The sequence below is a fragment of the Mesoplodon bidens genome (assembly GCF_964165515.1).
Source record: "Mesoplodon bidens genome assembly, chromosome: 8".
Taxonomy (NCBI): domain Eukaryota; kingdom Metazoa; phylum Chordata; class Mammalia; order Artiodactyla; family Ziphiidae; genus Mesoplodon; species Mesoplodon bidens.
The window spans coordinates 60,806,841-60,823,956 of record NC_138165.1 but is presented as its reverse complement, the minus strand read 5'-3'; the positions used below and the strand labels follow the sequence as shown (position 1 = coordinate 60,823,956).

General features: G+C 40.2%; 1 protein-coding gene across 4 annotated transcripts in view; it reads right to left on the bottom strand.

The window, feature by feature from the left end:
• Positions 1–753: 753 nt before the first annotated feature.
• The window catches only part of ZRANB3 (zinc finger RANBP2-type containing 3), a 258,579-nt gene continuing 242,216 nt past the window's right edge, over positions 754–17,116 (bottom strand). For all 4 annotated transcript variants that reach the window (XM_081241602.1, XM_081241601.1, XM_081241603.1 and 1 more), the window contains 6 exons: positions 16,287–16,388; positions 14,972–15,114; positions 8,038–8,148; positions 6,567–6,969; positions 3,254–3,385; positions 754–958 (listed from right to left, as the gene is read on the bottom strand). In XM_081241602.1, coding sequence (XP_081097728.1) covers positions 860–958; positions 3,254–3,385; positions 6,567–6,969; positions 8,038–8,148; positions 14,972–15,114; positions 16,287–16,388 — 990 coding nt within the window. In that variant the 3' untranslated portion in view covers positions 754–859. The remainder of the gene's footprint in view (positions 959–3,253; positions 3,386–6,566; positions 6,970–8,037; positions 8,149–14,971; positions 15,115–16,286; positions 16,389–17,116) is intronic.

Below are 17,116 nucleotides of genomic sequence, written 5' to 3'. Positions count from 1 at the left end.
GAACAAGAGTCTGTCTTGCATACTAAGCAGGCAAGTCACAATTGGCTCAGAAGTCCTAAATAATGATGATTTGCCTCCAAAATATCCCTTATGGTTTTACAATGTTCCGTTTAGACACACAGCAGTCCAGAACCAATACTAATCCAGCAGCATTTTTCAAGTAATTTAGAGTGTTTTTTTCAAAACCAATCTATGCATAATACTGTGATTAAGGTACAGTCAAAGGAATTGAAAGCTTAACAAAACCTTACCGAAACGAGAGTCTGCACGAAATCAAGAAGATCACAGAAATATTTAGTATTGTATCTCATTTTCTGTTAAAACTTTCAAAAGCTATTTAACACAAAAAGCTTTAAACATGAAAAGGGCAGTTGAAGTCTTGATTTTTGTTCTGAAAATTTTCATTCTTAAAATATTACACTGGTGGTGCAGTGGTTAAGAATCTGCCTGCCAACGCAGGGGACACGGGTTCGAGCCTTGGTCCGGGAAGATCCCACATGCCGTGGAGCACCTAAACCCATGCGCCACAACTACTGAGCCTGTGCTCTAGAGCCTGCAAGCCACAACTACTGAGCCTGTGAGCCACAACTACTGAGCCCGTGAGCCACAACTACAGAAGCCTGCGTGCCTAGAGCCCGTACTCCGCAGCAAGAGAAGCCACCACAATGAGAAGCCTGCGCACCGCAACGAAGAGTAGCCCCCGCTCGCCACAACTAGAGAAAGCCTGCTTGCATTAACAGAGACCCAATGCAGTCAAAAATATAAAATAAATTTATAAAAAAAAATTACACTAACATGAAAAATAATTTGAATTCTCCACATACGAACCATATATCTTCTATTCAAAAATGTTTATACTTCATTTCTTTACTAAATATCGCGTGATGTCTGATCCATGCTTTGATGCTAGAGATCGTCTTCTCACCTGACTTCTTTCCTTGGCCTGTCTTGCAGTTCTCTAAGAGTTAAAAAAAAAAAAAAAAAGCATGTGTACACATGTTAAAAAAAAAAAAGTACTGGCTACAGAAACTCAAAAACTCTTTGTATTCTGTTAGTGTTAAAAAAATCTACATTATCAACACACTCATTTACCAGTGCTTTGCAATTAGGGGGTTACTAAGCCACAAGCAGAGGACTCCAGTAGCTCTGAGGTCGTAGGTTCACTTAGGACCAGATGCTGAGGAGAAAATGCACAGCTTTGGGGGCTGTCTTGCTACCCAGTGATATGGTAAATACCTCATTTGGGGACTAGGGGAGGCTGTGATTCCCCTCACCCACATGGCAAGTTCCCAGAATGCAGTGTGTGCAGGGCCCACCCACCTCCTGTTCTCTGGGCTCTGAAGCCTTTCCCAACACAACAGCCAAGCCAATGCAAAAAACCAAAACGAGATAGAACAGAACTGGATTCTTCTGCTGCTCCCACAAAGTTTTTCATAAGACTCTGAAAAAGTGATTACAGAAGGTGCAGCATTCTCTTTTGCTATATCTTCACTTTCTTATAGGTCTTGAATGTGCTAATAATTTGCACAGCTGAGAAATCAGATGACTTTTATTCCCCAGCTGAAGTCCATGTACATGTGAAGTGATCCAGGTGGAAGGGGTAAGGAGAGAAAAAAGGTTAAAACTAGAAATAGGGCTTCCCTGGTGGCGCAGTGGTTGAGACGCCTGCCGATGCAGGGGATACGGGTTCATGCCCTGGTCCGGGAAGATCCCACATGCCGCAGAGCGGCTAGGCCCGTGAGCCATGGCCGCTGAGCCTGCGCGTCCAGAGCCTGTGCTCCGCAACGGGAGAGGCCACAACAGTGAGAGGCCTGTGTACTGCAAAAAAATAAAATAAAACTAAAAATAAAAAAAAATCCCTGCTTATGAGATGATCCTGTTTATGTAAATATTATGTTTGTGAAGAAATTGAGGAATCTGAAATATTAAAAGGAGGCTAAGAAAGTGCTCATATGACATGAACACTGGCAAAGGATCTGAACAGTTCTGAAAGTGTAGGACTTCCCTGGTGGTACAGTGGTTAAGACTTCACGCTTCCAACGCAAGGTGCATGGTTTGCTCCCTGGTCGGGGAACTAAGACCCCATATAGCGCATGGCACGGCCAAAAAATGAAAGAAAAAAAAGTGTAAATACAACTGATTAGCATTTTTACAAACATCTGGGTCTTTTGTAAACACAATAATTCTTCTCTCACCACATCGGCAATAACAAGTGCAGTTAAACGGGCACTCCCGTTCACTGCCGGGGTGGAAGGAACGTATATGAGCGTAGTCCTTTGGAAAACAGCTTTTATCTCCTACAGTCTCAAAAATATCTAAACACTTGACTCAGTGATTTTTACATCTGAGAATCTATCTTAAGGAACAACCTCAAAATGTAAAAAATTGTATACAAAAAAACGTGGCTGGCAGCATTGTGTATATGCACCAAAAAATGTAAACAACTTCAATGTTCATCAGTATGAGAATGGCTGAATAAACCACAGTAGAAACGTATTCAATAAGACACTATGCAGCCATTTCAGATGATAAACACTGAATGCTTATCATGCGAATGGGAAAATGCTTAAATGTTGCCATACCATAACTAAAAAAAAAAGCTAAAAAAAAAAAGTTGGATACAAAGTTGCATATTGAATGTATGCTTCTTTCTAAGATTATATCTCAAGAGGCAGATCCTATGACCTTTTGCTGAACTGCCTGTTAAAAATTCATCCTAGTTGACAGACAATATTATGTCATTCTTTTCCTCTCCTCTTAAGCAATAGGTAATTGCTCCAAGATGTACCAAGGTTAACAGGTTTCACCTTTAGGTCAGCAGTGTAATGTTTGCATGTTGAACTGAGTTGGTCCTAGAGATAATTTATTAATGTTCACAGATATTTCAGGACATATTTAGCTGCAGATGCAAACATATGTCACTGTCCCCATTTACTAAACTTCTAGTTTGAGGATCTGGATCTTTTCAAGACTATGCAATATGTAAGTTGTATTCATTTTCTTCTAGGTGGTGGTGAACATTTCCTGGTCCTAGAATGAATAGAAAGGGAAGTAGTTTCTTTTTCATCTGTGACTGAGAACTTGCACAGGCCCCAAGAGAAAACTCAAGTGTTAAGTGATGAAAAGAATAAAATACATCTCGGATCCCAGACTAGGGATATAGATTCACACACGTAATCTTCCACACCTGTAGGCATAATTTTCAATTTGAGATCTCAAGATGGAGTCAAATGTGTCTGCGAGCTTCACTGACCTCTTTGTGACAGATTGTGCAGAGGGTCTGCAGGTTGTCCAGGGAGCACTGTCCTCCTCCGCCAGACACTGGCTTGATGTGGTCCACCTGCCAGAAATGCCCTTCCCCTGGGTTTCTTATCATTTCATTAAGCTGCAATAAGAACACAAGATCAGCAATTTTCAACATACACTGTGGGAACTGTTGGGTTTGCATTGTGCAATCATGTTCACACAGCAGAATCACAGGGAAAAATACATTAGGATGGTTTTTTTATAGCTTTTATTGTGAGTAGGAAAAACCCTCTAGGTTAGCAATTTGAAAGCAATAAAAAATATGTTTCTGAAAAAGGTTTTTCCACCCCTTACCTAACTCATTGTGAAAAAATTACAAGTATAAAATACCAAGCCTTCTGACAGACTGGGAAAAATCAGTTGCTTCTGCACCTTTGAGCTAGTTTATAGAGTCACTAAAACAAAACTGAGAAAAAAATAAGAACAGATTGGAAATGAAAAACTTCTGAATATTACTGACTCATACAGTCTTTTAATTGTTGACCTAAATGCATTTGTTGCTATACCAATGACAGTTTAATATTAATAGTGATCACCTAGAACTTTTATGCTATTACCTGGGAACCTCCTAAGTTACATGGACTGGGATCAAATTTCTAGAACAAATCTCTGTAGCTTGCATATTTGGAATAAACAAAGATGTTCATTTAAAGCAGCCACTATTTAGGCCAGTCGGTATATGCATACTTCATATTTAACGAATAATAACCTACATTCAAACGGGATGTATTTTAGCATTTTATCTGAGGTAGTAAAACCAGCTCACAACATAGCAGTGTAGAGTTGTTTAAATATCACAAAGATGAGTGTGAAGATGATATTATAATATCTTCCTTGTTCCTTGGTCTTGAACAAGGAAGATATTATAATCAACCTCAAGGCTGCTGCCATGGGAAACTGTGACATAGCTCTAAAGTGCTTTAGGAAAGTTGTCAGGCCCATGGATGGCTCAGGCACCTTAACAGCAGTGTCTGGCCCAAGAGCAGCCCCAGGAAGCAGCGAATTGGAGCAGTAGCCTTTGTCCACCTTAACTCTGTTACAGATGGACTGACTTTCTCTTCTATACTGAACTTCCCAACTTCTGTTAGAAGATATATAATGATTTTTATTTTTGAGGTTGGCATTGTTGGAGGAGACTTCATATGGCAGTCTTGTGCATCAAGCAAATGGCATATTCTTAGGAAAAAAACTCACTTTGGTTCTGTCTTTTGTAACTGATTCTTTTGTGCCAGGCAGTCTCCATTTTGACAGATTCTGTGGTCCAGACGGTGCTTCTTTATTCTTCCCAGTAATTCGGAATCACTTGGGGCCAGTCTTCAACATCCTAAACTCACCTCCAGAAAGAATCACTCCCTCTCCCACTGGTCATTCCATCTGGGCCCTGTGGGGCTCCTGATTCTCTGAACGCTTCTCTTTTAGATGTATACTGTGTTACTTCTGCATTCTTGGACAGACTGCTTTCAAGATGTTCTTGAGTCATTTCATTGTGTGTCTTCCGGAAGCCTCCACATGGAGGCAGCAGCCAGTACCTGGAGCCTGGCTGACATCTCCGGGATGGGTGTGACATGTCCCTCACCAGTTAGACCAGAGGATCTTTCAGGAACTCTGGATAACATTAGGGGAAGAGTGTATTTCCCTAACAAATTCATGCTAATTCATCCTTGCAGAAATGCTTATTAATTCTGTCATGATTCAGCAATACTAGGTAAATAAAAATATAAGATTTGACTACCTGGCTGGAACTTATCCAATATTTTAGCAGACGGAGAGTGATTCTTTTCAAAACTAAGCTTACTACAAAATTACACATTTTGCTCTAGTTTGAAATTTAGTACTTATTAGATCACAACACTGGAAATCGAACTGAGTTTTGGGAGTCAAAGTAAATACTGAGAATAGTGTGCTAAGAATACTATTTTTGTCATGAATTACCTTTTACAATGGGATAAACATATGTAAGTTCTCTTCTCATTGTAATAACTACATTTTGGGGGTTATCTGTTTACCCCTTGTCATTCAATATTAACACCATGAAAAGTGGAACAAGCATACCATAAGTGCCTCTCAATGCAATGTACCATCTGTTAAGGTCTCTTCCCAAAATAATCTAGTCAGAATCTAATTAAACCTCTGGATCTTATAACCATTATTCAGGAAATCAGGGGGATAGAGAAACATGTCAGACAACATCATGAGGATACAGGGAGACAAATCCAGAATGTGGGAAATCCTAAAGGCAAATGTAACAATTTATGGTGTAAAAAAGGGATGGGGTGATATTACAGATTATATGGAACATAAAAGGCGTAATGACCAAATGCAATGTGGGGGTCATATTTTGATCCTAATTTGAAGAAAGCAATTGTAAAAAGACATTTCTGAGAGAATATGGGAAACCAAACATGGACTTATTATAATTGCGGAATTATAATTGTGTTGGGTGTGATAATGGATATTGGGATATTTAAAAGAGAGACAGACCTATGATAAACCATAATGGAAAAGAATATTAAAAAAAAGAATGTATAGGGGCTTCCCTGGTGGCGCAGTGGTTGAGAATCTGCCTGCCAATGCAGGGGACACGGGTTTGAGCCCTGGTCTGGGAAGATCCCACATGCCGCAGAGCAACTAGGCCCGTGAGCCACAACTACTGAGCCTGCGCGTCTGGGGCCTGTGCTCCGCAACAAGAGAGGCCGCGACAGTGAGAGGCCCTCGCACCGCGATGAAGAGTGGCCCCCGCTTGCCACAACTAGGGGAAGCCCTCGCACAGAAACGAAGACCCAACACAGCAAAAATAAATAAATTAATTAAAAAAAAAAGAATGTATATATATGTATAACTGAGTCACTTTGCTCTACAGTAGTAATTAACACAACATTGTAAATCAACTATACTTCAATTAAAAGAATAAATAAATGAATAATAATAGAAAGAAAAAGGGGGGGAAGGGAGAAAGGAAGTCTTTATCTGTGAGACATACATAATGAAAGTATTTAAGGGTGAAATGAAACGCTGTCTGGAATTTGGTTTAAAATAATTCCAGGAGAGAGAATTAAGGCGAGGGACAGATGAAGATGAATGGCAAAATGTTGATAACTGTTAAAGTTGGGTGATGGGTATGTGGGTCCATCATTCTCTCTACTTTTGTATAGGTATTTGAAAATTCCCATATTAAAAAGTTTAAAAAAAGAAAGTTAGTGAGTCAGTATTCATCACTCAGTGCAATGTTGCCTTCTACCAGTCACATGATTAGAATTTACCTGTTCTAATGGGAGCTTTGAGGTCCAGGTAACATCCAGAAGATTCTTCCTCTGACTTTTAGGGGCATCTCTCAGACGTAAAAAGAGTTCTTGTGCATTCAGATTACATAGCTGACACACGCCATGTTCAATTTCAAATACTTTGGCTCGCAGGTAACTGTTATTAGATCGAATCCAAAACTCCTCCTGACATTTCAGAGAGCAAAACCGTGAATCCCAAGCATTTGCTTTATGCTCCTGCTTACTTTGGCAAGTGGGTTGCTGACAGCGAAGGCAAAGTGGATTTCCTTCATTATCCACAGCTTGCAAATAGCCTTTGGATGTAGAAGGTTTCACAGTGAGATCAGCTTGGGCTGTGCCCGGGTTTAGAAATGGGACACAAGCTCCATCTTCAAAAAATTCTCTAGAATGAGCAAAATATTGATTAGGTTAACTAATGAAGGCTTACTCTATTCTAAGTAATTTTTACTTCATTTAAAGGTTTTCAAAGTTTCTATACTGATAAACAGTAAACATGGGACCCACAGATTTTGTGATTCAGTGTGGAAATGAAATAGCTATAGTCGGCACTCTCTATTCCACGGCAAGTAAAAGAAAGAATGTTGTGTTCAAAAAAATAAAGTTGCAAACAAATATGCTGCCTCTCTTGGGAACTTAGATGTCTTCAAGTTACACACTCAGACTCTTGAGAAGGAAAATGAGAAGTTAGAAAATGCTTCTTCAGGCTGGGAAAGGACAGGGTGATGGAAAACCTCAGCTAAAGTTAGTGGCTACCCTGCTCTCTAGATGTGTCAGGTCACACACCTCATTAGGACCGAGAGGCCGTTACCAAGGCTTCCAGGAACACTCTCTTCCGGCCTCTGCTGGCCTTCAGGAAAAAGATCATTCGTATCCATTAAGTGACAGAGCCAGGGAGTGAACAGTGCTGATAGGAATTAGAACAGGAGACTTGCTAAATATGCACCTCCTATGGGTAAACTCTGAGTCGACAGAATTAAAATTAGAGATGAAACATGGTAGGACATAAACTCCATTTGTTAGAATAAAAGGAAAAGGTACTTTACTCAGTTTTGTTGAAAAGTCCTACATGGGAATTACAATAGCTGCTTTGCTCAATTTCCACGGCTGTTTGTTAAGAGTGTTAAAAGAAAAACTTTTCATGATAGTAAGAACTCCAGGCTGGGGGGCAGAGCCCGGATTGGACCTCAGCTCTCCTGGCATCTAGTGGCCTGGGGCAGGTCACGTGACCCACCTGGTCTCAGGATCCTTCTTTACCTCTAATTTCTAAGATGAGGGCATCAGGAGCCTCACAGGGTTGCTAGGAGGATAGAAGAGCTATTACATTGTAAAAGCTTTTTGTAACCTGTAAAGTGGCCACACAAAGGTAAAGTATTATTACAAAAATGAAAGCATACATTTAAAGGAATAGTCTTAGTACTACTATGCCTGACAAGTAAAAAAAAACCCTTACTTTGTAGAAGGGCCCCCTGGCCTGGACCCCTTTGCAATCAGACGGACATGGCCCCCATCACTCTTCACCTTGTCCACTGAGGCTACAGCAACATCTTCTTTGGTTATGTATCTAAAACAAATACATGTGAAGTAGATTTCCTCTCTGCTATAAGAGTTTCTCTATTTCATGTTCACATTTCTCCTTGTGAAAGCAATAGGGGAAAAAGCAAAATATGTGTCTATTCATTGTGCTAATACTTAAATTAGGGAATGGAATTATTTCCCTCTATATTGGTCTCCACATGTAGGAAACACATCTCTTTGTTCCAAATTAGTTTTCTCAAGATTTATTTTTCTAAGAAATTCAAGAGTCATTCAATATCCTTTGGACAAATTTTCACTTAGGGGAAAAAAGGCGTGGGTGTAGGAGTAAGAAATGATCAAATACATGCACCACTGACAGCCGTTAAGTAAACTGCTTGCCAAGCTGTGCAGAAAATATCTATCTGCATTTTCACCTCCCTATTGGTCTTCTCTTCAAGGCTCCTCACATCACCTTAATCAGTTATAACAGTGTATCAGTGTATTCAGATAAAGTGATTCTCTTTTTAGTTAACTAGGTTCAATCACATTGTCTATAATCTTCAGGTTGTTTCCATTATTATCAGCTCATATACAGTTTATGGAATCTTCCACTGAAATAAAGCCACTCTTGATGTGGGATTCAGAACGTATTACACAACACTGTCAATACCACATAATGGTTTAGGGACTGGAAGTAAAGAGGAAAGTTATTCCAATTAAAGGTGACGGGGGAATTTAAGTAGGTGAAATGCAATTACCCAATTAATTCCTTCTAACTAGCATGGCCTAGTTTCTCTAGTAGTTTACACCTATTGCAATTTTCTTTAAAAATTACTTTAAACATGCATTTTTTTCATATTCTCAAATACTTCTTCATTTGGTAACTTGACAATAAAATTCAAGTTAAATCACAATGGAATTGTGCAGTTACAGGTAAAATTTTAGAAATTTGCTTTTATGTTGTTGAAGTAGATTTAGTAATTAATAGATTTCCTCCTTTTTATAAAGTAGTTTATTAATTTTTTGATGAGGTGATACATGCACATATTTCACAATTTTAAAGGCACGCACTGCTTTATATGGTGAACAGTGTTTCCCTTCCATTCCCATCCTTTTCTCCCCCCTTCCCCAAACTATCTCTGTTGCCAGTTTTCAATACATCCTTTTAGAAATAGTTCATTTTTTATGTGTATAGGTGTATAACTTTTATTTCTTTCTTTGTATTTTTATGGACATACAATTCACATACCATAAAATTTACCATTTTCAAGTTTACAATTTAGTGCATTTTAGTATATTCATAAGGCTATATACAACCTTCACCACTATCTAATTCCAGAACATTTTTATCACCCCAAAAAGAAACCCATAGTCATTAGCAGTCACTCCCCATTATACTTTTTTTTTTTTTTTTTTTTTTTTTTTTTGCGGTACGCAGGCCTCTCACTGTTGTGGCCTCTCCCGTTGTGGAGCACAGGCTCCGGACATGCAGGCTCAGTGGCCATGGCTCACGGGCCCAGCCGCTCCGCGGCATGTGGGATCCTCCCGGACTGGGGCACGAACCCGTGTCCCCCGCATTGGCAGGTGGACCCTCAACCACTGTGCCACCAGGGAAGCCCCCCATTATGCTTTTTATTTTTAAAAACAAATGGTGGCATAATATACACACTAATCTTCACCTTGCTCTTTTTACCTAAACATACATCTTGGAGATCTTTCCATATTAGCACACATAGAATTGCCCTATTTTTTTAAATGGCTGCAGGTTATTTCATCATTTCGACAAACCATATGATGTTATCTTACCAGTCTCTGATTAATGTCCATTTAGGTTGTTCCAGTCTCTGCTATCACAAACAATGCTGCAAAAAATATCCCCATCCCAAATATCCCTATTTTCTACACAAGAAGTATCTGTAGAATAAATTTCCAGAAGTAGAACTGCTGGGTCAAAGATCTTGGGTGCTTTAAATTTGGACAGACTTTGACAAATTGTTCTCCTCTGGTTTTATACAAATTTATACATCCACCAGCAATGGAGAGCCCCTGTTTCCTCATACTTTCACTAGCACAAGGTATATCAGTTAAAAACATCTCTGCTAATGGCGATAGGTATCTTGTTATAGCTTTACATTTGCATTTCTCCTGTTAGAGGAAGGATGACTATCTTTTCACATGTTGGCATTTCTACTTGTGTGTCTTTCTTAAAGCAAAAAAAAGAATCACAGTGAATTCTTTAAGTATTCTTTAACTTGCCCTTTTAGCTCCTAAATTCCCTCCCCGCTCCTATCTTCAATCATCCCTTGACAAAAGCACTTTGTTAAAGTATTCCAGCATATTCTAAAAGAACTCAAAAGCTTCTAGCTTTGATGGGCAATGGGATATTAAGCCTTGCCTCAGGTATTATTCAATGTTTAAAAGCTTAGAAACTTAATTTAGTAGCTTTAAAAGATGCTGAGAAATCTGGGACTTCCCTGTTGGCGCAGTGGTTGGGAGTCCGCCTGCCAATGCAGGGGACGTGGGTTCGAGCCCTGGTCCGGGAAGATCCCACATTCTGCAGAGCAACTAAGCCTGTGCACCACAACTACTGAGCCTGCGTTCTAGAGCCCACGAGCCACAACTACTGAAGCCCACGTGCATAGAGCCCGTTCTCCGCAACAAGAGAAGCCACCGCAGTGAGAAGCCCGCGTACCACAATGAAGAGTAGCCCCCGCTCGCCACAACTAGAGAAAGCCCGTGCGCAGCAACAAAGACCCAATGCAGCCACAAATAAATAAATTAATTAATTAAAAAAAAAGATGCTGAGAAATCTATTCAGAGATTTAAGAACTAAAACTAACCAGAGGTTACTTCCTATGAGAGGTTTAAGTACAAATTTTTGGAAACCACAAGAAATGGATCAATCAACCCCAAAGTGGGTTGCTGGCAACTTTTCGAACGTAGCTGCGTCACCAATATTTAATTTTCCATTGAGTTTTGCTAAGAAGTTCATGTAGGCATACCAACTTTCAAAAGGATTATAGTAAATCCGAATTTTGACAGATAGGGAAGGAAGACTGTTGTCTACTCAAGTAATTCCTGGATGGGGGTGATCGGAAGAGATGGCAAGTTATGCAGTAAAAGAGGAGTGAGTTGGAAGGTGGCCGAACCAATGAGAAGAGTGGTGGGCTCGGGACTTCCCTGGTGGTGCAGTGGTTAAGACTGCGCTCCCAATGCAGGGGGCCCGGGTTCGATCCCTGGTCAGAGAACTAGATCCCACATGCATGCCACAACTAAGGAGCCCGTCTGCTGCAACCAAGACCCAGCACAACCAAAAAAAAAAAAAAAAAAGAGCAGTGCTGGGCTCTAGGCTGTTGACTTGCTTTAGAGATCAGCTGTGGCTAGAGGATAAATTTGGCATTCTAAACCCACAGGTTTCCAAGTGAATCAGACCTGCCCTTTGACAAGTGGAAACCCACTTAGGAACCTAAACAATGGCTGGTGATCTTGGCTTCTATTTATGTTTAAGAGTGAGCTGCTCAAAAGCTGACTACAAACTCTGAGCTTGGATGCAGCCTGCAAATGAGTGGATGCCACGAGGATAATCATGTTGGGAGTTCTAGCCATTGCTTTTGGGAGAATTCCTGAAAATTAGTATATATGTGTCTTTATTCTGAAGCCATTCCATCTTTTCAGAGATGAATCCTCTAATCTCATGCCTAGACAGTAAAAGGTGGCTGTTGGTATGGCAGCTGAGCCAAGAAAGGGACCTGAGGAGTGTAGTTTCCAGTATAATGCCTCTCCCTTTATCTCCACTGAGGCTGGTGTTTCCAAGACTGGTGCCTCTCTCGTTCAGTTTCTCTATAGAGGACAGTGGGAAGGCAAGGCATCCAATGTCTAACTGCTCCTCATATAGACTTCCAACCAATGCTGTTGGGAGGCCCCATCTTTCATACCTGCTTTCAGAGAGACACAGTTACTCCAGCTTACTGAGACCTACTGGGGTTCTACAGCCAGAATCAGCATGCTTCCTCAAAGCATCCCCCTCTGCAGGTGCACATGTTTCATTTTCATGGCTCTGCTAAGTCCATGTCCCTGGAGCCCCCTCTCTCCACCTCTCTTTCATCAGTGACCAAGGTCTCTAGATCTGCCTCTGTAACGCCTCTCTTTACTCTCTTTCCTCCATTCCCATTTCTAATGCCTCAATAAAAGCCCTCATCTTTTTTTTTCCAAGTCTACTGTAATAGTCTCTTAACTTCTGTGGTAAGCAGAATTTTAAAGATAGCTTCCTAGGAGTCCTGTCCCCTGGTATTCAATTGAACACTTATCTAGGTAATGCTGTAAAGGGATGCTGCAGATGCAATTAAGGTTACGAATCAGCTGACCTTAAGACAGGGAGCAATTCAAAGCATGAGAAGGATTTCACACACCACTTCTGATCCTGAGACGTAGGGGCCCATGTGCTAGAACTAAAAAGAAGCTGAGAGTGGCTCCCAGTCGACAGTCAGCAAGGAAACCTAAGTCCTACAACCACAATGAACTGAATTCTGTTAACAACCTGAATGCGTGTGGAAATGGATTCTTCCCAGACTATCAGTAAGAGCCCAGCCATCTTTTTTTCAGCCTTATAAAATCCAGAGCAGAGAAACAAGTAGAGCCAACTCAGACGTCTGACTTAAAAGCTGTGAGATAATAAATCTGTTGTTTTAAGCTGCTAAGTTTGTGGTAATTTGTCACGGCAGCCACAGGAAGCTAATGCCACTTGTCTCCCTTTGAGTCTTGCCCTTTCAATCTAATCTTCCAACTGCTGCCAGAGTGAGCTCTTAAAAATACAAATCTGATTATTTACTCTGCTGCTTGTTCACATAGTTTTATCTTTAATATATCACCTACATATATTTTTATAAATAACACTGTGTGTCTGACTTGGTTTTATATTGATTTTATGACTTTTGCTTTTACACCTGACCAACCGTCTTTCTTAGGTGATGCTTCCATGTCTGCCAGAGAAGAAACAATGGGACACGCTGTAAATTCAGTTAGGAAGGGTATTATGATCATGTAAAGAGAAGACCAATGCTTCAACTAAGACTATGGTTATAAAAATGAAAAAAGGAGAGAACTGGAAGAAGTATTGAGAAAAATAAAATAGGCATCGTGTTTTTTGTTAAGTGTGTGTGTATATGTATGTGTAGGTTTGTGTGTGTATGTATAAATACACACATATATTTTTAATGTATTTTTTACATAAAGTAATACACACTCATGGGAAAATTCAACCAGTATAAAGAGTTAAGGCGATAGTCCAAAACTGGCAGCTCATGGATATATCCAACTAGTCAAAAGGCTTTATTTGACTCTTACAGTGTTTTATTTTTTAATCTGAATTTGAGTGACGTTAGATGGGTTATGTACTTTCTAATTTGCTATAGTTCCGCTCCCTACCCCATCCTTTTCTAGTTTTACACCTGATCTCATTCATTCATTTACAGTTCCTTGCTTTGTTTTTACTCACATGAGTCTGTAATCCCACCAAAAAGTATATAAAGTCCCTACTATCTCCACAAATCCTCTAATTGTATGGTGTAGAGTAAAACTTCTCAACAGTGCACTAGTGACGTTTTGAAATCAGTAACTATTTGTTTGGTCCTGTTCACTGCAGAATTTTTAGCAATATCCCAGCCTCTACCCACTAGATGTTCCCAGTTGTGTCCCCTAATCGTGACAATCTAAAAATGTCTCACAAGATTGCTACCCAGAGAAGAAACTGCCCCTGTTTGAGAACAGTGTCCTAGAGAAACCTCTGATACGTGTTTCTAATGTATCCTCCCCGACACTTACTATGTCAATGATAGCAATTATATGTTTGTGTCTCCATCCTTTTTTATACTTATTTTTACCCTTAACAATTTATCACAAACATCGTTCCTTGTTCTCGCATATGAATATACCACAGCCCTATTTTGAAACAACTGAAGAGATTTTCACAGTATTGCAATATAATGTATTTAACCAGCTGCACCCCTTCATATAGCATTGATGGATTTTTTTCACCTGTGTGCATGGAAAAAGCTAGAGATCATAAAATGATGGAATGTGAGGATGAAGAGAGATTACAGGTATATGGAGACAGCAAGAGCTAAAGGAAGGGGCTTTTTCTGCCAATGCTGCTGTTTGGTTTGGTGCTTTGTGATCTCTTCCAGAGCAAGAGTTGGGGTGTAGAATGGCTGACTGCTTTTCCTGTGAGTCTTTGCTTCATGCTGAAAAAGAGTCTACAGAGCATGGGGATTTCAGATCACACAAGGGGATGTCTGAGTGAGGCAAAGATGATTATGATGCCAAGAAAGGAAAGGTAGTGTACAGAGATTAGAAAGGGACTATAATGATAAAGGCAAAACAGTTACAAATGTGAGACATTTAACCTTTCCTATTACTTTGTTTCCAACCATGGGCATGAAAATTGTTACCTTCTGCCACTTGCCTGGTAGTACATCAAACAGAACCAGCTCCCATGCTGCATGGCGCCCAAGATTCACACTCCAAGAATGAAGGGCAGATGGGGGCCCAGAGGCAGGCTCCACTGTTATATCAGGGAAATGTTTTCCTCTTGTTAACCAGTAGCGCAGGCTGGGCAGGTCACAGGTCAGATCAACCTGGGACTCTGGCCTCTCTCTTGATGAGTAGGACCCATAGTGAGCAAGATCCGGACAACTTGAATCTTTTCCAGCAGATATGATCAAATTCACAAAATATCTTAAGCTGTCATTTTATGTATAATTTTCTCTTAACTCATCAGGATTTCATTAGTGGTTAATAAAATGCCTTAGGCCCTCCTGTAGAAATAACTATGACAAGTAATAAAGTACAAAATGAAGAAAGACAACTCATACCTTTTGGTACTGTTTTGTTTGGTTTGCTGCTTTGTGATCTCTTCCAGAGCAAGAATTGGGCTGCAGAACAGCTGTCCACTTTTCCTGATTATCCTTTGCTTCATAGCAGTTAGACTACTCCATTCTCGAACAAACCTCAAAATCTGGCAGAAAATGAGATCATGAAAAGAGTGTACAGCTGACCAGGCATCTTCCTTTGAAAGTGAGGCTACTTATAACATCTGAAAACTGATGTTTTATTATATCCCCAAAATAGGCTTTGAGTTTCACAGCTTAAGGCTTTCTTCAATTTGATGCAGTTTTCCTGTCTTTATTGTGAACTGTCTATGGCCAGTTCCACATAGGTCTCGTTTAAGCCATAGACTCTCTAAAGGCACCCTTCAGGACACTCAGCCTATGTCTTTAATGCACAGAGAGACCAAAAGTGGTCTGGCTGTTGGAAGGACACACCCCACCAGTGGCCGAGGCAAAACTGGTCTTAAGGACAGTGGGTCTTGTGGTGGTGACAGTCACAGTGCAACATCTGAGCATCGCTTGTGCCTGACTACCTAAATTCTCACAGGAAAGAAGCCATCAATAATAAATCTGGCACATTTTATTAGGGTTACCATTACTCTTAATTATTGGTCAGTTATAGGTAATCGGCTATTTTCTGGCAATCTGAGAATCAAGATTACATGACACCAAAGAAAATAGCTCATGGCTACCTCTTCCTTTGAGACAGGTGCAGCCAACCAAAGGCAATGTTTCATTTCCGCTCAAAGGGCAAAAACATAATCACTATTTTCTTGTAAAAAGTGGTACACTGCATGCTGGCTCAGCCCCTGCGATGCTGACCCTTCTTAGCAGTGAAGATAAATCAGCCACAGATGAGAACTAAGGCCTCCCCAGCGGGTATGTGGCCTGCGGCTGCACACAGATGCTTGCAGCAATGAATGGAGTCACCCCACGTGGTATTATCCCTGCTCTCAGAGCTTGTCAGTGTTAGAACTTAACCTACAAAGATAAAAGGTGATTCTGTCAGATACAAACATCACAGTTGCTAATCCTGTGAATGAGAAATTAAATGATGTGAGGATGATTCTATACACAGAAACAGCAACCCTAGGTGTGATCATTTGCCAAGGAAACAGATTTCATGTTTATTCTTAGCACCAGGGTAATTCACAGGCACTGCCTGGACGGATGAAAATGCAACCAGTGACTTGACTCTGCAACGGGCCACAAAGCGCTCTGCTTTTATTAAACTCAAAAAAGGTCGTTAAAATTACTCAACAAAGTTTCATTTAGAACAAACGCGCAGGACTGTTCTTACCAGAGAGCGATTTTGTTTCAGCTGAAAGCTTGCTGGTAAATCTTCCCAAAGGTCTAATTTTATATCCAAAGGAATGAAATTACAGTTCATCTGGTTTCCATCCTGGTTATAGATTAGGAAGGCATTATTAATCCATTTTGTCTGTAGGCACTAATAATTATTTTAAAAGTAAAGAATTCTATTATGGCATCGCATGCCCAGTCTCCTAAAAGATAAACTGAGGCGGCTCATTCTAGACAAGATTCCACCCACACAGCTCCCCTGAAAGAACGCTGAGTGGAGAAGGAGGGCCAGGCCTCACGCCCTCTGGGTGTCCCCACTGCATTCAACCTTAAGGGTAAACGATCCCATGCAGAGGGGTGTGGTCAGTCAAACACGAGGTTTAAACATCAAGTATTTCTTTTACAAAGGGAAAGAAGAATCTTTGTATATGGAAATCTACTGTATAAACAATAGTTGAACACACATTCTATAGAATTCTCTCAGCCAAAAGGTAATGTTACAGTTCCTATAATCACTTTGGGAAAAAAAAAAACATATAAAGAGTACTTACATAGTGATTAAAAGTTTAGATATGTAATCGTTACTCTAAACTCTGCATTAGACACGGGATTCTGGCTGAAATGAACAGTTCTTTAGAGGTATACTATTGACATGACATAAGATGCTAAACATCTGTTACTGCTCTTCCTTTTAAAGGGTGCTCTTTTAGGCACCAAACTAGGGTTTTTATCCAAATTTCTGTTTCTAGATTTTATTTTAGATCTCCTAAGGTAAAAAGGAAAGCTTTCATCTGAACTCTCCTGTAGCTGTGAAAATCCCTGTTGACA